Source organism: Syngnathoides biaculeatus, chromosome 1 (genome assembly GCF_019802595.1).
Source record: "Syngnathoides biaculeatus isolate LvHL_M chromosome 1, ASM1980259v1, whole genome shotgun sequence".
Taxonomy (NCBI): Eukaryota; Metazoa; Chordata; class Actinopteri; order Syngnathiformes; family Syngnathidae; genus Syngnathoides; species Syngnathoides biaculeatus.
This window is the reverse complement of record NC_084640.1, coordinates 9,670,963-9,696,143: the sequence shown is the minus strand read 5'-3', so window position 1 is coordinate 9,696,143 and position 25,181 is coordinate 9,670,963. Positions and strand designations below refer to the sequence as shown.

At 40.4% G+C, this 25,181-nt stretch overlaps 2 protein-coding genes across 9 annotated transcripts in view; both read right to left on the bottom strand.

Moving 5' to 3' along the window:
• The window catches only part of LOC133498169 (teashirt homolog 1-like), a 143,329-nt gene extending 138,001 nt beyond the window's left edge, over positions 1-5,328 (bottom strand). For all 3 annotated transcript variants that reach the window (XM_061814698.1, XM_061814707.1, XM_061814715.1), the window contains exon 1: positions 5,174-5,328. The gene's annotated coding sequence lies outside the window, so the exon portion shown is untranslated. The remainder of the gene's footprint in view (positions 1-5,173) is intronic.
• A 1,932-nt stretch (positions 5,329-7,260) lies between these two features.
• csmd3b (CUB and Sushi multiple domains 3b) overlaps positions 7,261-25,181 on the bottom strand; it is a 326,110-nt gene continuing 308,189 nt past the window's right edge. For all 6 annotated transcript variants that reach the window (XM_061814643.1, XM_061814652.1, XM_061814660.1 and 3 more), the window contains 12 exons: positions 22,177-22,356; positions 20,823-20,996; positions 20,549-20,722; positions 16,558-16,631; positions 16,074-16,185; positions 15,810-15,989; positions 14,409-14,468; positions 13,032-13,190; positions 11,664-11,800; positions 11,046-11,133; positions 10,840-10,975; positions 7,261-9,406 (listed from right to left, as the gene is read on the bottom strand). In XM_061814643.1, the coding sequence (XP_061670627.1) occupies positions 9,247-9,406; positions 10,840-10,975; positions 11,046-11,133; positions 11,664-11,800; positions 13,032-13,190; positions 14,409-14,468; positions 15,810-15,989; positions 16,074-16,185; positions 16,558-16,631; positions 20,549-20,722; positions 20,823-20,996; positions 22,177-22,356 (1,634 nt within the window). In that variant the 3' untranslated portion in view covers positions 7,261-9,246. The remainder of the gene's footprint in view (positions 9,407-10,839; positions 10,976-11,045; positions 11,134-11,663; positions 11,801-13,031; positions 13,191-14,408; positions 14,469-15,809; positions 15,990-16,073; positions 16,186-16,557; positions 16,632-20,548; positions 20,723-20,822; positions 20,997-22,176; positions 22,357-25,181) is intronic.

The following is a 25,181-nucleotide window of genomic DNA, read 5'->3' as shown; positions in this document are numbered from 1 at the left end:
CTGTGGCTGAAAATGTTGAATTTTTGGACGGTTCTTTGGACGGGAATGACTGAGTCTGGTGAGCTAGCTCCGGCGGACTACAGTACATATATTGGATACATTGTTCATCCAAACCGCCGGAATTTCCCTTGAACTTTTTGCGCGGACCGGATATAAACAATTATTTACAGACAGGCAGCAAGACAGCTAGCTAGATCAAAAGTGACCGATATGTTGGGGGGGGGGGGGGTCACGGACCCCTCTTTCCAGAGATATCACAGAGAGTAGCACGCGCACAAACATATCCAACCATTCCGTCTGACTTGTGCTGCTGCTTTTTTTTTTTTTTGATGGATCCCACTCACACATGACAACGCATTGATTTTCCCGTCTGTTTCTCTGAGCTCCGACGTGGAGAAATCCATTAAGGCTTTCCAGAGACTGACTGACGGGCCTTGACGGGCCGGCGCTCTCGGGGCCCGCCCGCCTCGCTGACTGGCAGCTCGACACTTAAACAAGCCCCTGCGCCCGCCGTAATAGTTTAAAACACTTTCAATTACCCGAGTCAAACAAATCCCGCACGCGAGCGCGATCCGACGCCCCGCGCCGATCGCTTGCCGCGTCTCGCTCCCGACATCCTGAGGTGAGGCCGTAAAATGGCCGCCGCTCATGTGTGAAAACAATGGACCGGCCTGGCCCACCCGGGCCAGTTTGCTGACAAATATTGCATCTTTTCACATCTTTCTACAGCAGCAGCGTATAGTGACAGGCACATCAATTAATGTTCTTCCACTAGATGGCAGAAGGGGGCATTATTTTTTTTAAGTACGATAGTTTTTTTGATATTTCTTGGGTGGCTAGCCGTGAGATTTTTGAAATGCAAAATGTGTGCCTTGCCTCACCCCAAAAAATTGCTAATTTGCCGTTGGACATACATTTATTTCACAGTGCTTCCAGGGTGTTTGTCATGCTTAAGGTCACACCTTATAGTTTTTGTATTATTCTTTTTTTTTTTTTTTTTTTTTTTTTTTTTTTAAAATCTCAATTTCTACTTTTTTCCCCCCACACAGGGTGTCAACTTGAAGGTAACGCCTATCACGAGATCGAGCCTGCTAGCCTGGGCAGCAGACCTTCACCCCATGACAAAATTCTGCGGCATGGCCGGTACCTCCTCGGGGGCTCAATAAGCATCAATCGTTGCCGTCGCCACGGAAACGCAACGGAAAACAGTGAGATCATGACGGTCTTGTCCTTGAGTCGGAACGCTGGAACAAAAATACTGCGAGGTCGACTATTTTCATATTCAAGTTCAACGGCAGTAAACCCGTCGCCGACCAATACGAGACTCCAAAAATGGTTTTTATGCGACGACGGATTTGTTTTAACGCAACCTGGTTAGTGCTGCGTCAGCACCCACTTTATAACATAGATATTTATATATTTCATAATAAACGAAACGGCCAGGCACACCCAAAAGAATTTCCTTTTTGTTAACTGTACCACGCTATGGAGTTACTTTTCAATCATGTTGTAGGAAATGTGACAAATATCAGAAATTGTAGCAACCACTAAGAAATTAAGAAAGAAGTGAAATATCAGTGAAGCAAACATTGACAAATGACAACGGTGAGAAATGGCGTCGTTATTGCCGCGCGGGTCAATACAAGCAGGCGCCACGGTGGGCAGCGTCGTGTAAGGCGAACCCCGCCGCCCGCCCCACCCCACGAAGGCCATTGATTTGTCATCCCGGTGAGGACACGGCGGCCATTTCATCAAACACGGTAGCTGCGTCGTGTCCGACTCGGGATGAGCTCGTCTCGCCCATCGATTGGTCACGCCGAGCGGCTCCAAGGCCGAGCGGGGCGCTAAGTTTGCACGCGCGCGGAAAAGTAGCGCAGCGCGCTTAAGAGACAACACCGGAGATCGGAGTGCCCTCTTCAGGCCGTGTTTGTAAAATGTTTTCAAATTCTGCGGTTGGACTGTTATGCAGTCAGGAGTATAAAATGGCAAAAAAAAAAAAAAAAAAAAAAAAAAAAAAAACACAGAGCTTCCTTAATTATGTACTAGAATGCTATTTTGAAAATGTTCATCATAAATACAAAAATGCCAACACGACATTGGAGCATTAGATAATAAAAAGATAAGAATATATTAGCCATATTCATTTTAACCCTTTCCGGGCAAGGGTTGGAAATTTGCAACAGTTTTAACATAATCGAAAATTTTAAGTTTAAGTGTATCATTTTCTGAAACTGTCAGATTTTTTCTCTACAAAATTTTATTTGGTCCAGAGAGGGTTAATGGTGAATCAAAAAGGCTTCGAAGAAGAAGTAATATGAATCCATTTGTAAATAATGCAGGACAAACTCAAAGTTAGAACTAATAAATCATTTGGGGGAAAAAAAATCTCATTGTACAAAAAATAAAATAAAAGTAAAAGCAAACAGGGCCAAAAGTTGTAGTTTATGAAGATACATTTTTTTATTTTTTGGGGGGGAGAGGTCAAAGATGACTCAATTTGTAAATAATACAGAACAAACAAAGATAGAACCAATGAATTATTTTGGGAAAAAAATCTTATCAAACAAAATGAAAAAAAATGAAGTTGTACAGAGTAATAAAATTTGTATAAAAAAATTGTATAAAGTAAATTTAAAAGTAACAAAAGTAAAAGCAAAGAAGGACAAAAGTTGTAGTTTATGGAGATACATTTTTAATTTTTTTTTTTTTTTTGGGGTTGGGGGGGTCCAAAGTTAAGATGTGAGTCTTTGGTACAGTACCGTAAAGGTTTTGTACTGGCAACTATTAAAAGCTTAATATTTAGTCCTATTAATTTAGTAGGTAGTAGCTCGCCATACATTATGAGCTCAAAGTTGGCTAACAAAATAGACATACTCGTATGCTACTCCGATTTATCATTCCCACAACATTTAACTGCAAATGTATAGCACACAAAACTGAGAAAGCACACGATCCCTCATTTATCATATAATTGTTGACAATTTCAAAGTTGACTGCAGAAAAAATAATTAATATGCATTGAGGTCATCACAAACCAGATAAAAAAATAACATATATATATAGCAACAAATAGAGACCAGATTTGGTGTGACAAGACCGCCAATTAACAATCTCTCCAACAAAGACTACGATAAATTCATTAAAAAAAAATATGATCAAGGCCGAGTGATTTCTGCAGCAGATGCATAATTAATGTGGCTGCTACAAAACATTGTTGTGTTCGCTCGCTCGGCTCCTTTATTGAAACAAAACGTCCCGGAGGGCCGAATTGCCACCATTGATCGAGAAGGCTACGCAAAACAGACGGAGAGATCTGGGAAAAGCTCCCGAGTCGCGGGCAGGAAGGAAGGAAGGCGACAGACTGATCGGAACACTTGGAGAGTATTTAAAGCCCTGGTGTCAAACTTGAGGCTCGTGGGGCAAAATGGGACCGGCAAACTGTTCTATGTGGTTCACAAAAATTATGACTATTCTTTTGGAGTTGATGCTCTTAACTTTTAACTCCTGTATACTATTCAATGCAACAACAAGTTATTTTTTCTAAATGCTTAAAAAAAAAAAATATATATATATATATATATATATATACACATATATATATATATGCATGAAAGTGGTTCTACTATAATGACAAGTTGTAAAACGGTCACCATGTCATGAAAAAGCTTTTGTGATTTATCATGATTTTCAGGCCTCATCTTATATATGATGATCAACTTGGGACGGTTGTTAACAACACTACATTGTTGTGTTGTGTGTTAAATTTACATAAATTTTCATTTTACTGGGACTTTCAGAATGGTTTCAGAAATTGTTTAATATATTTAGGAAAAAACAGTCAAAATGTGTATTTTCTTTTAAACCACAGCCTAGTTTTTCAATTTAATTCTGGTGAAACTACATTATTTTAATAGAATTTTTCGAATAATTGGTCAAATCCATATTAATTAGCAACAGCCATGCTGTGAGAAGGAGAGATTCAGGTTCTCCTTCCTGCCTGCACCTGATATCATATTTTAAGATTCAAATATTTATAAAGAATATCAACAATGATTATAAATATTATATCCCATGACCCTTGTCAGGATAATTGCCTCGCAAAATGGATGGATGTATAATATAAAAAGAAACATGATAGAATAAAAATGAAAAATACTCTGACGTGACTCCCTAATAGAGTTACCTTCGGACATTTTTTTTAATAATTTAAATGATTCAACCATTATTTCTCCCATCCCAGCACTCACAATCATGCATTTTTTTTTCAACTGCTTTATTGTCACACACACGCAACAATAAATTATCGTTTGTTTTGTGGCTGTATTGCTGTTCTTTAAAGGTGTGTTGTCGCCATCTAGTGGGTTCATGCGTCATTACAATGACACCGACAAAGGAATATTGTTTGTTTAGCTGGATTTTCGGGGGCTTTTTTTTTTTTTTTTTTTTTTTTTTTTTTTTAACAGGAGTGACCCAATTAACCGAAACACGGCCACTACTAGAAGTGCTGTACTAGAGGTAGAGAAAACTATTACAAGTATTGTGGCGTCATCTAGCGGCCACTTGGGTGTTACATAGCCGTATCGAACAAACCGTGCAAGACACCATTTTAGGTCACTTTTATTAGATAATAACTACAAAAAACAACTAGACGCAAACATTAAATAATAATGGATAACATTATTGTACATCTATGAATAATCGTGACCCAATTACATCTCTTATTAATTCTCCACCCAATATTGATTTTATTTTTCGCATGTGTCAGCTTTGCTCCACTTTGGCACGTTAACAAACGTGAAAGTGTTTCCACTATCATGACAAAAATTTCATTCAAGTGAATTATACTTAAGCGTTCATTTAAAAAAAAATGTGATTTTAGACGGAACGAGCCGCAATTGCACATCGCATAAAACAGGAACACAATCAATTTAAAGACCACAACGTTTTAACAGTGGTTAGACGACATACTATGGTCTGTTATGTTGATATAATTGTCATCTGAAAGTCGTTTTCGGTGACTTTTGGGGCTTCGAAAGAAAAAAAAAAAGGACAAACAGCACCACGACGACAACAAAGTAATTATTATTATGACACCTGCGCCATACAATTCAACAGGTGCACAACTAAGTTCAGCATTTTGCGACACGACGAACAATAAACAGCTCGGACTTACCCTTGACGACCAGCACTGGATAAATCAAGGTTCCTGCCGTCCTCCAAGTGGGCCTGGTGAAGGGAAATGGAGGAAAATGGAAAAGAAGTTCGGGCTTGGTTCATACCCTCAAGGTGGCAATGAGCAGTCACGTGACGTGACGTCACCGCATAATTTTCAATTACATTTCTTTCTGCTGATGTATCTTTATTTAGTAATATTGTAATGTATTTTTTAAAAAAGGACTACAAAAAATAGTAATGATACAACAACATTTTAGTTCAACCCCAGCAGGCACAAGACGTGGATTCAATGTTAAATTAACGTTGTTTTAGGTCGCGACGTCAACAACCAAAATTCAACGTACATTCCACAGTTGAATATTTGACGTTGTCAACGTTGTTTCAACGTTGATTCCTTGTGGATGTCGCAACTAACGTGATGTGTCAGTTACTGTCTGGAAAAGATTGTAGGTTAGATTGTGACGTTGTCGCAATTTACAAATACAATGTTAAAAGGACGAATTTTCGACGTTGGACCCGGACGTTGTTTCATCGTAAAATCCACATCTTGTGCCTGCTGGGAGGCGTCTTTTTCTTTTTAAACGTTGAACCACAGCACGCTAAACACCACACAGAATGCACCCCCCTGCCCCTTCCAACATATCCCATCATGTACAACATATTTTTTAGACAGTTTTAAAGAGGTTTATGTTTGAACTTTGCTTTAATTCCTCATTCATACAATTCAACAGTTTCACCCTGGAAATTGAGAAACAAAACCCTTTTCTGGTTATCTGTATTGCATATTAAATAATTTACAGTTTTGATCCGTGGAAAGACGCTATTTCTCTTTTCCATAATGGATTTGGAATTTTTGTGCAAATAAACATTGTCCCTAGAAAGAGTGCTGTGGATTTAAAATAATTTATGTTTTTTTTTTTTATCCAACATAATGTGAACTCAATTCCTAAATAGTAAATCTTTCTTTTCAGTGCTTGAGCAACATTTTCAACAAACCTTCGAATTCTTGGGGCTTCTATGCTATTTTCTTTTCCAATTAAAATGAATGAAAATTAAAATCTCAAGGAGTTGAACTGTTTTTTGAATTCTTTACTGTAAGTGTTCATCACTATAAAACCTCAAATATCAGGTTCGTAGATCTTTCTTTGCAGCACTCGGCCAGTATCGATTTCCAGCCTAGATTCCCCCAAATTGTTCATTTTGTTCATTTTCTCAGTAGCAGCAGCCATATTGATTCAGAATGCTACAGAACATAAGCAATATCTGTCGCAGTAACAAGTCAAATATCAAATTTGGACATCTTTTCAGCGCTTGAGCAGCATCAATTTTCTCCAAAGCGTGAATGCATCCATCCATCCATCGACTTAGCCACTTATCCTCACAAGGGTCGCTGAGAGCGTGGGACCCTATCCCAGCTGTCAACAGGCAGGAGGCGGGGCAGGGCACATCGAGAAAAACACCCGCACTCACAATCACACTCAGGGGCAATTTAGAGTTTCCAATTAACGCATGTTTTTGAGATGTGCAAGGAAAGCGGAGTACCCGGAGAAGACCCAAGCAGGCACGGGGAGAACATGCAAACGCCACACAGGTGAGGGCGGACTTCAAAATGGGAGGCCAATGCTTTCCAGCTGTGTCACCGTGCCTTTTTCAACTATACTTCTTTTGTGTTAGGTTAAAAAATGTAAAGTCTAAAAAGGGACTGCAACAACAACAATGATGACAAAAAACCCTGAATGAAAATAATGTTGTATTTTGGGTGATAAAAACCTCCAGAGAAAATGAACTGGCCAAAGTTTGGGGACTTTATCTCAAGCTGAGATAGCTCGACTGCCTCGGGCCTCTCAAGTGGGAGTTTCTTTTATTTTTACACTCACACTTGAACCTGAGAGCAACCTTTTAAAGCTTCGACCCGACATCCGAGCAGACAATGAAAAAGACGTGTTAATTACAAAAAGCAAGTAGCATTTTTTTTCTTTTTAATCTTACATTGCATTGAAAATTTACATAATAGATTCATTACATTTTACAAATAGTCTCATCATAAAAATATATTTCTGTACAAAACACTTTTTTTGACTTGTGTATTTTTTTTGAACTATTTCTTTTTTTTCTTTTAAAACAGAATATTTCCAGTGTCCGCTGAGGAGGTGAAAGGAGGACTTCGGGGCTTCCAATCAATCTTACTGCAGTCACTGGCAAAAACTTGTGGCTTGGAGAGGGTGGGGGGGCTGGAGGGTGCCTTTAAATTGGGATGGAGTGGCTGTGGAGGGGGGGGGGTCCCCAAAAAATGTTCGTCATTTGGTAGGCACTGTGTCAGATCCATTGTGAAATACACAACTCAAACCATGACAACGACAACAATGACGACAACAACAACAACAACAACGTACATACGACAACAATCACTTCAGGCTGTCCGAATGAACGTGGATGAAGTCAACCACAAAACATCTTTTGTCAAGTCATTTTAGCAATTTGGAGATCTTAAAGTAAAAAAAAAAAAACTTTGCTTCACTGTGGCACCCATTAAAGGAAGGAGAAAAAACGGCAAGCTGCATGACCTATTTGCCAAAAAAAAAAAAAAAAAAAATCATAATAAAAAAAAAAAATCATGACTCGTTGGTCATTTTAAGCCCGACAATTAGGAGGAACTGCGTTGGACTTTTACGCATGGTTTCCTCAACCTCCCAGCTGTAGATTTGCTGGGAAATAACCCCGACTGGAGAAGTCATAGCAGACAGCGATAATAAGGCTTACATGTCTTGAAATGCACTGGCAGAGAGAACCACAATGTATCCAATTATTTACAATAAAGTTGATGAACAAAGGATTGAAAAATAAGAACAACAAAAAAAATTTATTTTGGCCCAAGTTGGAGTCTTAAGTACTCGTACAAAACACCAAATTTTCTATGCAATCCAAATAAAACTGACCTGTGTGCAAAAATATGTTGGATGGACAACAATGAATTGGTGAGTCTTGGTGTTCGGATCACCGGAATCCTCGCATCTCCGCCGCCACGACGACCGGACCACAAAAAGCCATGAAAATGTGCCACTTCACATTCTACGTAGGAAAATTAACGCATTTCGAATAGCCCCCCAGAAATGTGGTTGTCGGGGACTCTCTTTCGGGAAACCCGACGTTAGAATCTCCCAGCTGTGATCCGCCTGGCCTTGTCCTCTGGCATATATATATATATATATTTATATATAGCACAAAAATAAAGGGGGTGGACCACTCCCGAATATATATGTATATATATTCGCAATAGATTTACAGATCAGAAGATTCTGCAGTAGTAACAAATAAAAGAGGAAGCACTCGCGGAGTGCAGGATCGCAGTGGAACCGCGGCGGTGGTCCACATTCGCAGGGCGGCAAACCCTGCTTCCTGTTAAGTTCTGATGATGCTGGCGGCGGCGGCCTTTCGAGCACGCCGCCCCGGGTTCTGTCTGGACTGATCCCGACCAGGCGTCCCGTTCTCCGTTTTGCCGAGGCAGACAGGAAGCGTTTCCTGTCCGATGTGCTTTAGCGGCAGAGCCGGAATGTCCGTCTCGAGTCTTTTTGTCAATCCGCCTGGCATCGGAGTCGATTGGAATTCACTGAATGGGGAACATTTGCCATTCCGAAACAGCTCCAAGGTTCGACTTGGCTCTGATTAGCAGCGAAGGGATTTGAAGATTTTAATACCCCCGCTTTTCTCGAGACGATTTACTGATCGACTTTCAGTTCAGTTCGGGGTTGTCTGTGTCTGCTCACCCTTTTCCGTCCACCGGAATGGGAACGGAGCGGTTTAAGCAATCTGTGAGTCAGCCTCTTCCCTCCTCTCATCTGTTCCGCTGGGGCCCGGGCTCCCTTTTGACTTTAATCCGCTGTTCACTCAGGATTAAGGACGTCATCTCCAGGGCTGCCCTCAACCCTTCTTTGCTTATTAGTTTTTTTTTTTTTTTTTTTTTTATAAAAACTTTTGCTACTCTCTGCAATCACAGATTCCAGACCGGGCGGCGAAAACCAGTCTGAATGCCGGGAACCGTCTTCTGTTCCGCTTCCTGTCCGTCGAGGAGCCTCAGACCATAGTGCAGACCGTGTTGAGATTGGGGTCAAAGCGGACCGCCTTCCCCTCCACCGCCTTGGTGGTGGTGTTGTACATGGGGTTCTCGAAGGCGGCCTGCCCGTTGTTGTTTTCGTGGACCGAGCAGCCTGTGTACTGGGTCTTCGGCGTGGTCCTGTGTGACAAAGAAAATACGGGAAAATAGAGTGTTAATAATAATATAATTAACGTGTTTGTTCTTCAGTGGGAAATTGCCACCCATCCCCACTAACGCCTGTGTGTGTTTTAACGATCTGGGCAATTAAGGGCCCACCCACGTGTGGCGTTTTTGAACGCTTTTGCCCCCAGTTAAGACGGCTGCTGCTCATCAAACACAGACATAATGGGAATAGTAACGACGGAGGACTAGCCAGATGACGTAAATTATGGCATGGGCTAAAAGACTGGTCACTGCTTTCTGTAAAGAGGGACTAATAGCGTTTATTTTTTAGCACAATGAGCAGTAATCATCTTTTTAAAACAGTCTGAATTAGAAGAGACTGTCCAAATCTTCTTTCGTTCATCTTTTGATTCCCAGGGACTTCAACTTGGACAATGATGTGTACATGTCCATCTATCCATCCATTTTCTTTGCTGCTTATCCTCACAAGGGTCGCAGAGAGTGCTGGAGCCTATCCCTGCTGTCAACGGGCAAGAGGCGGGTACACCCTGAACTGGTTGCCAGCCAATCGCAGGGCACATTGAGATAAACAACCACGCTCACAATCACACCTAGGGGCAATTTAGAGTGTCCGATTAATGTTGCATGTTTTTGGGATGTGGGAGGAAACCGGAGTGGCCGGACAAAACCCTCGCAGGCACGGGGAGAACATGCAAACTCCACACAACCGGGTCCGGGATTGAACCCGGGACCTCAGAACTGTGAGGCCAACGCTTTACCAACTGATCCACCGTGCCGCCAAAGTGTTACTATTACATGTTAAATACAACTGAACTGTACTTTAACATTGATTCCTTGGTGTGCCACAAGAGGGAGCCCACAGCATACCTGGATGTTACATATTACTTGCACTGTATGCGATTTTAATTGTCTTTTTTTTTAATATTTTGCTCGTCATTTTTATTGTTTTCATCCCATTTTAAATGTTTTATCTCTTTGTTTTCAAATGCCTTTAATCATGCTTATGCACATTGAGTTACCTCGTGTATGAAATGCGCTATACAAATAAATTTGCTTTGCTTTGCTTCCACGTGGGGCTCATTCAGGGGAATTACCAAGTCAGCTCAAAATGGCTGCTTACAGCCAAAATGGCCAATTCCAGACATGTGGTGAGATAAATTTTGTTGTGAATCGGTGCTATATACTTAAATCCAACTAATTTCATTGTCTTTATGGGGCGTCACTTTATTATTCGCACAATGGTAAGTAAAGCCAAATTCTCCATTGGCCACGCAGAAGATGAAGAGCAGTGGGTCGTTTGTAAGAGACAGGCCCGCCCTCTCAAAACAGGCTAGTTTCAGGTAACATTGTTTGCTGTGACTCTTGAACCTTGGGCTACTTTTGCCAAGAGCCCGTCACGTACAATGAAATTGTTCTTTGGTGCAGACCTTTGCTTGTAGAGATAGAAGCCGAAGCCGGTGAAAATGAGCGCGAAGAAAGGCACCAGGATCGCGATGGCCACCGAGCTGCTGTTGGTGCCCAGCTGAGGCGGATTCGAATTTTGACTCTCTGACATATTCAGACCTGCAAAGCGAGTGGGATGTCAGTCTCGACACTCATGCTCATCACCAAGCCATTGAGTGAGAAAAATTACCAAGCCGTTGGAGTCCAAACTGTCCGTAGTCTTTTCCCTGAATGAAACCCTGGAATACGTAACTGGAACCGTCGGGTTCGGCCGACACCTGCAAAGGAAATAAAACCGCATTCAAGAAAAAGTGATGGACTTGGATCGTATGGTAAAAAGCAAGAATACATTGTGTGTACAGTAATTATGCTTTTATACAATGCAAACGCGAAAAAAAATGTTTTGGGAGGGCTGGAACAGAATCATTTCATTTGGGAAAACTGAATTCATATCCAAGAGAACTAAATGAGTGACGAGCTTGGTTATGGATGTGAAAACAAAAATCAAGCTCTGACCCCATTGCATACGTGATACATGGCAACTGAGAGGAAAGCTTTGCATGGTGCCGATGAGCTCTATTTAGCCTGGGTTGTCATGGAGAGTTCACTAGAGGTTCACGTACACGTGCGCTTCAGGTGCAATTTTCAACATCAATCATCAGTGAGTGTTTGATTCACAAGAGTTTTATTGTGAGATGAGTTTGTAGATATTTAGTTAGTGTTATGTTTACTGGTTAACTTATTGAGCGACCCTATCATCAGTAAACAGCAGTATTAAATATGTGCACATGTTCACAACGACGCTTACAAATCCATCCATGGTCCACGAGTCTTCAATGATCTTGGCCGGAGAGATATTTGAGTCTTTGGGCTGATTTCCCTGCTGAATGTAGTTCACGTGGTACATCAGTAGCAGAAGGCGGGCTTCAGATGTCTTATAAAGGCCTGGAGGACGAGACGCAGCACATAATACATAATATAAATAATATATACAAAGTAATGTCAGAGAAGAATTCCAAATGTGGCTTTACTCTATTTCTAAATACTATTTTTTTAAAACTGTTAACAGATATGACAGTGATTGACTTAAAAAATTAATACAAATATTTTAACTACATTAAATAAGAAATTCAAAAAATAGCTATTATTTTTCATGTAATTATTATATGCATTCATACTTATTAAATGTCAGTATTCAAATTTTGTGGGGATATTTGTTTACTTTATTATTTTAAAAATTCTGAATACTTTTGCTCATTTTTTAGCTTTAAATTTAATAATCATTTTCATTATTCTCATTATGGTGTTCTATTTTTCAGTGTATGTCTTTCATTTTGTTGTTCATGTGTCAGACTCAAATTATGACTTTTTTTGCATTTGTAATACCTTTGCCTTGTTAAAGTTTTGGTTGGCGGGACTCCATTTTTTATTTGTATTTATTTTCTCCTATTTACTTTTGGTCTTTTTTTATTGCATATTTTCTTGTTCCTGTGGTGTTGTGATAATGCATTATTGTTCTTAGCAATATTTTATCCATATTTTGTTTTTATTACTTTCATGTCTTTGTTCCTTTTACTTTATTTTATCATTTTTGCCCTGTATTTATTCTTAGTTTACGTCTTTCTGCTCTTTTATGTTTAATTTACTTCACACTATTTTTACTCACTTTAATATCTAATTTTAGTTTATGCATCTTATGTTGGGGTTTCGTGAAAGGCGCTTTCAAATGAAAATATATGCTTGATTTCCCTTCTCTTTATTTCATGTATTTGTTTAATATGATATGAGAGTAAAACAGAAGACGTTCTATAGCACAGGTGTCAAAACTCAAGGCCCGGGTGCCAGATCTGACCCGCCACATAATTTTATGTGGCCCGCAAAAGCAAATAATGTTTGCTAACTTCTGTGATTCTTGCTAAAATCTGTACCAAAATTTCAAATTCCATGTATAAATATGATGTGATTAAATATTTTTATGCTTTCACAGTCATAACGGCCCTCTGAGGGAAACCGTAACTACAATGTGGTCCGTGACAAAAATGAATTTGATGCCCCTGTTCTATAGTGTTTTTCAACAGTAATTATTGCTGCATGTGCTCTCTTTCTCCCATATAAATCATGTTCATACGTGGGTATATAATATTTCCAATTTCCAGCAGCAACGTGTGCAACATGCCTGACAGCAGCAGCTCCATGTGGCCGTTGCTCAGTGTGACGTTGACTCTGCCCGTGCTGGCGTTGAAGCTGGTGATGCTCAGGGTCATGGGCTGCTTCCTGCCCCTGTAATTGTACGAGCCCTTCCAGATGTAATTGGGGGCGAACACGTCGTCGGGAACTGAGCAACAGGGAGAAAAATGCTTTCAGTACGATATGAGCTACTGAAAAGTATTGTGCGCAAACTCCAATTGTTGTCATTTCAACAATAAGTTCACAAATGGATATGGAAAAGTTAATTAAGGGCAGTCCAAAATTGCACTCTTTTTGCACTTTTCCAGAGTCATCATTGTGGTTTTTGCACTCTCCTTGAATATGACAAATATGTAGCTAACACACTAGATTTTTCAGTGCATAATGCAGTCAAAATGTCAACACACAGAATTGGAATGAGTCAACCATTAGTTTGAACCGAAAGAATTTGGTCAATTGTTTGTAATTGTTTTTTTTTTTTAACAAACAAGACTGTTTAGCATTTTAATTTGACTAGGATAAAACAGTTACTATACTTGAATTAAAAAAATAAGTTACACCGTGCTTGCTGTGATACCTGAAATTAATTCAACCTTATTAAAAAAAAAAAAACGTGATTAAGACTATAAATAAGCATTCTCTAGCAAAGCCGCCCCCTAAAAAAAAAGCAATTAATATCTTATTAAATCTTGTTCTTTCCCTGTATAAAGGGAGAGAACAACAGGGTGACCCTAACTATATCCATCCATTTTCCGAACTGCTTATCCTCACTAGGGTGGTCTGGTTTTGGTTCGAGACTCCAGATGGAAATTAGCTTGCTAAATCGGGTGCAAGCATGTCTTCACGACTCAATTTTTTGTTTTTTCTTTTCATCCATGTACAGCACTTAGTTTCAGCTGTTTTCTTTACATGCTGGATAAATAAAATGGAGAAGAGTTGAGTAGAGATTGAACATTTATGTCCCTTGAGCAACAAAATTTAACAGCAAAAGTAGAAAAGTATATTCCGTGGTGGTCATATCTGTAGCTGTAACAATTTCCATTTATTTTGATATTTTGAATATCACCCTATGTGATATTTCACTCCGCCAAATGGAGTGTGATGTACTGTTGATGTAAATAGCTAATTATTATGCGGCAGAAGATGCCGTCGGTTGGCGCTAAACCGAACCATTTGTTACAGCTGCGACTTCACATTTAAAAGTGTTTATTTCCTTGCCAAAATGGTGACCTTTTTTATTTTTATTGTTAGAAATTCACAAAACACGGCCGGCAGACAAGGAAGCAGCGGTCACCGTTGGCTGTGGGCTGTGCACGACCGATATTATGGCGCCTTCTGAATAGAAGCAAGTGGAATCAACACCAACCGTTGAGTTTGGGGCTGGGCGTTCCCATCGCTGGTTTCACAGCTTTCTTCTTCTCCCCAGCTGCAAGCATACAAAGTAGATGAATAGATATTTTGCTCCATTAACTACGTGGCGGCCGCTGATGACATGGAAATTGGTACAAAATACATGAGTGTGCCAGATGTAGGCTTAATGTCCCATTGAAGCAGGCGACAGAAAATTAGAATTCAGTGCTGGTCACATGATTAGCACCTAATTGCTTATTGAGCCTTAGGTTTAAAAAAAAAATCAAATTGCATTGCTACAGGCTATCCAGACCATAATTCAGTACTAGTAATTTTAGATGTATTTTTTTGTGGTATTTTAATTACGTTTACTGTATATTACAATAAACCATTTCTTTACTTTATATTTTAGAATTTGATAATATTTTAATAGGTATTTTGTTTTTGCATATAATTTAGTTTTCCATATTCTTTCTTCTTCATTTTGTAGTTTATAGTATTTGCCTTATTTTATTTTGGTCATTTTATATATTTATATTACATTTATTATTCTTATTATAACCTTTTTCTTTATATTCAAATAATATAACTATTTTGAAATTCAATTGGGTCTGCTGTTCTTAATTAATTTCTTGTAAAATCATTTTAAAAATTATTTCCTCTGGTCCTTTTACATTAATCTTATAAGCAGTCCAGGTTGTACCCACCATCTATATAGCATTTACTACATTTGTGTTTTTTTTCCCCGAAAATGCTTTCCTTAGAATTTTTTTTATCCATTTTTTAAAAATATTTTATTTAAATAAAAATAAAAAAATATATTTTATCTAACGTTTTAGCAATTTATTAGTGTATATACTTTTTAATTCAGTCTTCCTTGATTTTGCTCATTTCTGACCCTCCATCCATCAGTATTCTGAGCCACTTATCCTCACAAGGGTCCCGGGAGTGCTTGAGCCTATCCCAGCTGTCATTGGGGAGATGGCAGTGTAGACCCTGAACTGGTTGCCAGCCGATCGTAGGGCACATGAAGACAGACAACTGCTGCACTCACAATCACACTTTTGGGCAATTAATTTAGAGTGTCCAATGAATGTTGCATGATTTAGGGATATGGGAGGAAACTAGAGTGCCCAGAGAAAACGCACGCAGGCACGGGGAGAACATGCTAACTTCACACAGACAGGGCCAAGATTCGAACCCCGGTCCTGAGAACTGTAAGGCCAACGCTCTAACCAGTTGCTCCACCATTCCGCTTTAATTGTATTTATTCTGTATTTCACGATAGCTGTTATGACTTCATTAAAAAAAAAATGTTTCATTGTTATAATTCTGTTTTATTTTTCATGCTATTCATGTAATTGAATTACGGTAGGGTTAGTTTAAATGCACCATTATCCATCACTTATTGTTTTACCGCGACATATCGGCATCTTTCCGGTCCAGGTGCCGTCACTTTTGCAGACCCTGTGCTCGGAGCCTCCGGCAAGGAAGTAGCCAGGCTGGCAGCTATACACCAGCGTGTAGCCGAAGCCCGTCAGGTCCATGCCCACCACATCCACGTGGAGCGGGCTCTCAGGCTGCTTGCAAGCGTGCGCTGTGGGAGAGAGAAAACGAAGAAGAAGAATTAGACAAAACAAAAAGTTTGGGGTAAAAGAACAGCCTTGGACAGGACGCTTACGTATGCACTCCGGTTGTGTCCCGCTCCATCTCAGGTCTGGTTGGCAAGTTCTGGAGGAGGAGCCTTGGATCAGGTGACCCGGCTGGCACTGGAAGGACACAACGCTGCCCACCTGGGAGGTCACATTGAGATTTTCACAAAAATGTCTCAGACACACACACAAAAAAAAATTCAAATTAAATTTCTCACGTTAAAACTCACATTACAAAAAAAAACCCATACACTTACCCCAAGAACGCACCCCCCCCAAAAAAACTTGCAAGACTTGCCAAAACTATCTTGCAAAAAATACTTCTGATACACCCAAAAACTCACACATTCAGCAAACAAATGTAAAAACGTAGACACACACACACACACACACACAACACACACACACAACACACACACACACACACACACACACACACACACACACACACACACACAAAAACTCTTTAAAGACATTTGTAAAGTTTCTTCAAATGGAGGTTCACAGAGTTACCTTAAATCCAAAGGTGCGGTTGAGGGATCCGTATCTGGGCGTTCCTGGGTTGTCACAGCTAGTCTTGGTGGGCTCTGGGGAAAAAAAAAAAAAAAAAAAAAAAAAAAGCATTATGTCCTCACTTCTTTCTACTGGCCCATGTTGTCATGGCAACAGAGGGTCCCTCACAGCAGCACGGCAGCAGGGGGCAGCAGTGCTTTGTCGCAAAGTCGAGCAGGGGCTATGCATCCATTTTCCCCGAGAAGACACACAAAACCCTCTCCAATCAGAAAAACTCCCTCAACAAAAAAAACTCACCCTTACATTCTTATTCGCCCCAAAAACTCACGTTAAACAAATTCTCACAAGAACCCCAAACAAAGTAATGAATTCACATTTTCTAATGGGTTAAAAAAAAAAATCACATATACACCAAAAATCTTCACCCCCCCCCAAAAAAAAAACAACTCAGACACTCCATACAAAAAGGCCTCACAGGAAAATAAAGCTTTTTGTGTTCCCTCCTTTTTTCACCTCATCCCACACTTCACCACTCTTTCCTTCACCTTTCACATTTGTCCTTTTTTCTTTCTCCTCCTTCACCCGTCCGTCCCTGCCACACTTACTTCACACTTCACCTTTTCTCTGCTCATTCGCCTCCCTCCATCACTCATCTCTCCCCTTCGCGTCACTCGCTCCCAACTCATTGACCTCCTTTTCTTTGCCTCTTCTCCTTATTTACCTCCCTCTTTTCTTCCTCCTCTGTCTCCATCTACTGCTTTTTCTCCTCTCCCTCATCCATTTTTGCTCCTTAATTATCTCTTTCCACCTGTTTCATCAAAATGTTTCTCTCCATTCCTCTTTTCTTTATCTTCTTCTGATCCATCACTAATTTTCCCTCATTCCCTTACCTTTTTCCCCCCACTCTATTCTTCTCCCTCCTGTCCTCACTTTCTTTCTCCTCCTCCATTCCATTAATTCAAACCTCTTCCTCATTCTCATGCCTCCACCTCATCTTTCCGTCTTCTCCTTCACCTCTGTTCCTGTTCTCCTGCATAACATAATCCCAACACAAAAATTGAAGTTGAGCAGCCTTGTGTGTGCATGTACGCCGAGACGTTATCAAGTTGTCCCAACAATTCCACTTGGAGTCACCTACAGGAGCGTCAAAGAATACAGAGTGTGTTATTAAAGTAACACTCGGGCATAGTGATGAGTCAGCGCGCGCCTGACACTCAAGCACAAGCTATCAAATCACGCCGCGTGCGAAGTGGCCCTCCGAGCTCCTCCTCCCTAGACCTCATTTCAGCCAGCATCGACGGATGAACTCAGGATGGTTATTGTCATGATCGTCTTTTGAGGCTGTTCTAATGCATTTGAGTCATTCTGTTAGTGCTGGAGCGCTAGTAACACCGTAATTACACGATCACGACCCCCACATAAAATTTTTACATATGGCTATACACTAGGTGCCACAAGATGGCACCAAAGTATTCACTTTCTATTTGACAGAGCACTAGCCTGTCTCAATGAAGCTTCTCCCCTCACTTCAACATAGTTTCTTGCCTCAAGGTAGCGCCAAAGTAATACTTTTATAGCGCTAAAGTAATACTTTTATATAACTGAGGAAAGGTTTCACAAAAAAATGTAAAACCATAAATATAAGGGAGGACACGGTACTACGATTTTTATGTTGATGACATTTTACTTGTTTTACTTTCAAGTCGCAAATCTTGCTCCTTAGAAAAAAATGCTTTAAAACACGCACACATCAGCGGCACAGTGGCTCAGCTGGAAAGCGTTGGCCTCACAGGTCTGAGGTCCTGGGTTACATCCCTGACTCGCCTGTGTGGAGTTTGCATGTTAAAGGGTGCCCTGCGATTGGCTGGCAACCCGTTCAGGGTGTACCCCGTCTCCTGCCCGTTGACAGCTGGGATAGGCTCCAGCACTCCCTGCGACCCTTGTGAGGATAAGCGGCAAAGAAAATGGATGGATAGATGGACATGTACACATCATTGTCCAAGTTGAAGTCCCTGGGAATCAAAAGATGAACGAAAGAAGATTTGGACAGTCTCTTCTAATTCAGACTGTTTTAAAAAGATGATTACTGCTCATTGTGCTAAAAAATAAACGCTATTAGTCCCTCTTTACAGAAAGCAGTGACCAGTCTTTTAGCCCATGCCATAATTTACGTCATCTGGCTAGTCCTCCGTCGTTACTATTCCCATTATGTCTGTGTTTGATGAGCAGCAGCCGTCTTAACTGGGGGCGAAAGCGTTCAAAAACGCCACACGTGGGTGGGCCCTTAATTGCCCAGATCGTTAAAACACACACAGGCGTTAGTGGCGATGGGTGGCAACTTCCCACTGAAGAACAAACACGTCGGAATTAAAGCATCTCCAGTCGAACATAAATAATGTGTGACAAACCAACGCCGTCCGGATGCGCCCCGAAAACATTCAAAACCACAACGTGCTTCCTTGTATATCACAATTTCAAACAGATTAAAGTTACACTTGGATAGCAAAGCAGATATGCTTTTCGGACACAAGATATATTGTATGTTGACTATAACCTCATACAACCTTTTGTTTTTGTGCAAGGAGAAAAAAAGCAGACCTGGTTCCTCGCTCTGAAACTGTATTATCAATTTTCTGTGAGATAAAGCAAGATGATTGTGGTTCCGGGGCACCATTTGCACGAGGCAGATGATAACTGCCCGTTTATGTGTATGTGTGACCTCCCTTAAGGACAAATAGGAAGACGTCTTAAAAAGCACCCATCAGTTTGTAACTAATCCACAAAGCAATCAATAGAGTACAGGCTTCTACGAAAGCTCAACAAAATAAATTGATGGTTTAGTTGTGTCTCAGTTTTTTAAATCCATTCAAAATTCACTATGAGATTAAAGAATGTAAAAAAAAATATAAACACGAGTGGATAAATATTCCTGGATTTGGACCTTTATCTGGTGTTTCACTCAATTCAATTGTTTCTATATTAACCAATGATAGACATATTTAATTGATTTTTGTGTGTGTGTATGCTGAACAGTACAATAACTAAATAAACTTTATTGAGAAACAATAGAGCACAGACTGCCATCAAGGTCAATTTTAGAAAGTTCATCATTAAGATTTATACAATATTTACTGAAAAATTAAGATCAAGAAGAAAAACCTCTGAAGTGAAAAAAACTCATCATATCATATATAACTAAACATATCTATATCTTCATTCTCTATAATTTACTCTGTAAAATCTTAAAAAAAAAAAAAATCAAGAATTCAAGAGAATGCAAATAAAGATTTTCCTTAATGCCTGGAGCTACACTTTTACTAGAATTCCTACCAAATTCTTTCAATTTTGTCTTGAATATTTATGTATTACCCATCCATCCATTTTCTTAGCCGCTTATCCTCACAAAGGTTGCGGGGAGTGCCGGAGCCTATCCCAGCTGTCAATGGCCAGGAGGCGGGGTACACCCTGAACTGGTTGCCAGCCAATAGAGACAAACAGCCTGGACTCACAATCACACCTAAGGGCAATTTAGAGTGTCCAATTAATGTTGCATGTTTTTGGGATGTGAGTGCCTGGAGAAAACGCACGTAGGCATGGAGGGAACATGCAAACTCCACACAGGCATTGCTGGGATTTGAACCACAGTCCTCAGAATTGTGGGGCCAACGCTCTCACCAGTTGTCCCACCGTGCCACCATCCATATATTATTCAGAAAAAAAGAAAAATGGCCAAATAACAAAAAGTAACGAAAATGCATCTCCACTGGATTCTCACTAAAATGTTTATGCTAATGCTCGACAAAAATGTTACATTTAAAAAGTCTTTTTAAACAGGCTGACAATGACAGTATTGATTATTCACCCCATACAGATGAAAACTAGTTAAAATTCCATAGAGAGCACACATATTACAGAGTAGAATCGTTAAGTTTTGCATTAGACATTTTTTTTGCCGCATCCAATGAAAAAACAAAGAAACTAAAATGGCTACCTATACAGCGGGGTTGGCTCCCGCTCCAGCTTCCGTCACTTTGGCAGAGCCTGGTCGTCGTGCCGACCAGAAGGAGCGGCGGGGCGCAGGAAAAGGTCACTTCCGATTGGTAGATGAAACTCCGACCCTCTCGGGAACCACCAGCCGGTGTACCGGGGTCACCACAAAACCTGGCTGCGCGTAAGAACCAAAATAACGAAAATAGAGAAAAAAAATGACTATGTTGATTCTGCTCTGTATGGCCGGTGAAATGTATTATGGGTCACAGGCTCACGTAAGCACTGCGGAAGCATTCCACTCCAGCTGCCGTTGGCCACGCAGGTGAGCACGGCCGGGAAGGATAGTTCGTAGCCCGGCGAACAGCTGTAGCTCACACTGCTGCCCCACTCGAAGTCGCTGCCCTGCAGGACCCCGTTGCTGATGCCGGTGGGCGTCGGGCACGTCACGGCTAGCAAGGGAGAGGTACCGATAAGAAACATTGAAAGAACTTGAATGTATCGCCAATGCCATTATGAGATGGTGATACTATTAATTTCATTGGCATCGTAATGCAATATAGCTTCCTAAATTTTTTTCTTCCATTGCGTTGAGTTCGTAAAGTCATTGCTCTGTATATCGATTATTATGTAATCGTGTACTGCGATATCATGATCTTGGGCAAAATTACGCAATATTAGCATAAGCTAACTTTTCTTCAGTAAATTCGAGATTGAAATGTATAGTAGATGGTTTGATTTCAATTTATAATTTATCATGCAATTGCTGTCATGTGAAATATATTTATCACTGGCAAAATAATGCAATATCATATTGTGAGTTTCCTTCAGTTACACAGATATTATGTATTGCATGTTTTCTATCATTTAATATGATAAATCCACTGACGCTGGATCAAAAATGTGATCATGAATTTGCTTCAGTTCCACAGTTATTCTTACTTATCATCGATCGTTGACTTCCAGTATACCGATGATTGTGTAACTGTTTTAGCGTGATACTACTGCTATTGTTGGGGAATGAATACGATATCAGTATTATTATTAAGTTACATATATTAAACAAGCAAGTGATGGCACAAAATATAGATATTTTTAATGTGCAGTTGTCAATTTTTTTTTAAGTATTGATAGGCAAACAGCAGGCATCCATAATGTCAAAGTCCTTAATATCTCATAACAATTTTGACAATGTGAAAAATGTTCCTATTATTGGGTAATTCCCATATCATGATACCATTGACACCACTGGTAAAATAATGCAATATTAAAAATAGATTGCAATTTATTTGGTCGATGTTTTTGGTTAAAGCATATCTGACATCAATGACTGTATCGTCATACCACTGATAAAAAAATAGTGTAAAAATACTGACTGTTACGGTGGGTTCAACAGCAATGATGAATCATCAATGATTTTTTTTTAATAGAATGCATTGATGATCATGCAACTGTTATACTGTGTTCATTGATATCGTTAGCGAAATAACTGAAAAATATTGAGCTATTTTCAGTTATCTACATATGATTTATCATCAAAGCTTTAGTTCTAAAATATTGATTACCTCGTAAACATTATCGCAATATCATTTATAGTACTGTATATGGTTGTAATATCGTACTGGCCATTACCTGTGCACATGGGCATGTTCCCGCTCCACGTCCCATTCTGGGTGCACGTCCTGATCGCCGAGCCGTCCTCCTCCATCCTGTACCCCGGTTGGCACTGGAACGTCACGTTCTGGCCAATGGTAAAGTCTTCACCGTAGCGAAGGCCATTCGCCGGAAGTCCAGGATCCCCGCAGTTTATCACTGGGAAATTGCGGGATAAAGACAATGAGAGTTGGCTTTTGGAGTAGGGTTAGGGTTAGTGCCCTGTCCGTTCACTCCGACTGTATCAGCGGGGATGTAATTTCCTTTAGTGGCTCGAGTCAAGAGATACCTGGGAGAGGCCGAGGTCTCTCTTTGGAATCAGATTAACATTCCCTTGACTGTACCTATAAAGTCCCGTCCTTCATAGCCTAATAGGTATTTAAAATTCCTCTAAAGCCACCACTGGATGCAGACATGACTATCAATAGATGTCCTGTCATCTTCTTCCTTTAAGTACGTTGCGGTGGTGGGTGGGTGGAGGGAGCGGGGGAGTCATCCAGTCAGAGACCATGTGAGTTTTCATTTAGTCCTTCGAAATTTATGTAAAAAAAACTCAATAAACATGGAATACAATCACATCCATCATTCCATTTTCTGAACCGCTTATCCTCACGAGGGTCGTGGGAGTGCTGGAGCCTATCCCAGCTGTCATTGGGCAGGAAATAGGGTACACCCTGGTTGCCAGAATCGCAGGGCACAGAATCACACCAGGGGGGGGGGGGGGGGGGGATTTTAGAGTGTCCAATTAACGCATATTTTTGGGATCTGGGAGGAAACCAAAGTGCCCGGAGAAAACCCACGCAGACACGGGGAGGACATGAAAACTCCACACAGGCAGGGTTCGGATTGAACCCGGGTCCTCAGAACTGTGAGGCCAATGCTATATGGCATACTGTTGCTCACATAATTAAGGTTACCCATTGCATTAATGTACATATTTCATTATATATTTTAATGTAATGTAAGAATTGTATGAACATACAGTAAATATTCATCCTATAAGGTTATTCATCACAGAGTCATTGCAGAGTACACCCCTCAGAGAAAATTTCAAATACGGTGTTGTGTTTCTTCCTTGTAGCCATCCGCTTTTCCTTTGACAATTTTGCCAGGTTTTCATTGTTCAATTAAAAAATAATACGGTGCAGCATATGTAGAGGCTCAAAACCTGATACGGTGTCGCAGTTTTTAAATTGCAAACCATCGGCCAATGTGCAGTGCTCAACCACTCGGTTGCCTCCTTTGTCCACATGGCTTGGCTTGAAGGTGTCATTTTTGTAGGATTTTTCACCATTTCCAGAAGTCCTAGCTGGACTCCCCCTGGGGCATTTACTCCAAGGAGATTGTATTCGAAGCAGGTACACCGACAGACAGCCAACACTAAAATGTGACGGGTGGTGGGTTTCAGTGCAGGGTGTGCAAGGTAAAGTTTGATGATTTATCATAAAACACGAAAGGCTCATAACGTTGACATGACAAACGCTTTTAGTTTCTCAAACGTACTTTTTTCTTCTTTACACTTTTATGCCCATGTAGAAAGTAAGTCGCGTTTGCATCCACTTGTGTACCTTTTTCAGTAACGCCACTAATGTAAATGTTTCAAGCCAATTACTTCTGTTGTATGCGCCTCGACAGCACACAAAGAGTCTTTTCTCACCCATGTTTATTAAAATGTTTTCCTCCTGGTTACGGATGTGGCATGTTGCACTTTCCGCCGCTCCCGCTCCTCGATTTCATTAAGCTAATTAGGTGAAAGCCGGTCACGGCTACCTGCATCATTCTTTAACGCCGATGGCAGCGGCACAGAAAAGCTGAGGAGTTACTCACAGACGGAAATAATTTAAAGCGTGGTGGGAGTAGAGGGAAGCCTAATGATCACAGATCAGCAACTTGGCAGGGCTGCAAAGCTCAAGGTTTGATAGTAAATATTTCCTGTATGTAACACATAAAGCTTGTTCTTTTACCTGCAAGCGGGTTTAAGTTTAAATGACGAGAGAGGAACGTAAACAAAAAAGAAATGCAACAAAGTTAATCAACTAATTGAGCATCCACTATTGTTAAATTAGACATTTTTTTACTTATGACTCTTTATGCTGGGTGTTTTCCAATTTCCCTATGATTAATTCCCCCTGTATTTTTATTTAATATACTGTTTTTGTAGCATATGTATTTAGTTCAATATATGATTTATCAAATTTTAGTTGTACTATTTTAATCTCCTGTATTTTCTGAAGGGTAATATTTACCCGTTTATCTATTTTTCATTTGTATTTAGTAGGACCGGAACCATTGAAGGACTGTTCCATTTAGTCCTGCCGGCGTTTCCAACCAGTTATTATGATTTGCTGTTTCAAAAGCGGCGGAATAATGACGCAACTGGTTAGAGCATCTGCCTCACAGTTCTGAGAACCCGGGTTCAAATCCCGGCCCCACCTGCGTGGAGTTTGCATGTTCTCCCAGTGCCGACGTGGGTTTTCTCCGGGCACTGCGGTTTCCTCCCAGATCCCAAAAACATCCATCGTAGGTTAACTGAAGACGCTAAACTGCCCTTTGGTGTGATTGTGAGTGCGACTATTGTCTATCTCTATGTGCCCTGCGATTGGCTGACATCCAGTTCAGGGTGTACCCCGCCCCCTGCCCGAATATAGCTGGGATGGGCTACAGCACTCCCATGACCTTTGTGGGGATAAGCGGCTCAGAAAATGTAGAGATGGATGGATGTTTCAAAAGCTGCACTGAGATCAGAATGTTCACCTCTCTTAAAACAGTATTCAACCTTATATTATTCAGCACTTCGATTAGAACAGATTCTTTACTGTGATGTGCTCGAAAACGTGACTGAAATATTTTAAAAAGTCCATTAAAATTAAAGAAATTGCTGAGTGGATTAAAAATCCATTTCTCAACAATCTTGGCTATAAAAGGGAGATTCAAGCTACAGCTTGCTAGCATGGTCCAGCATTCTATTTTGTAGAAAAGGCTTG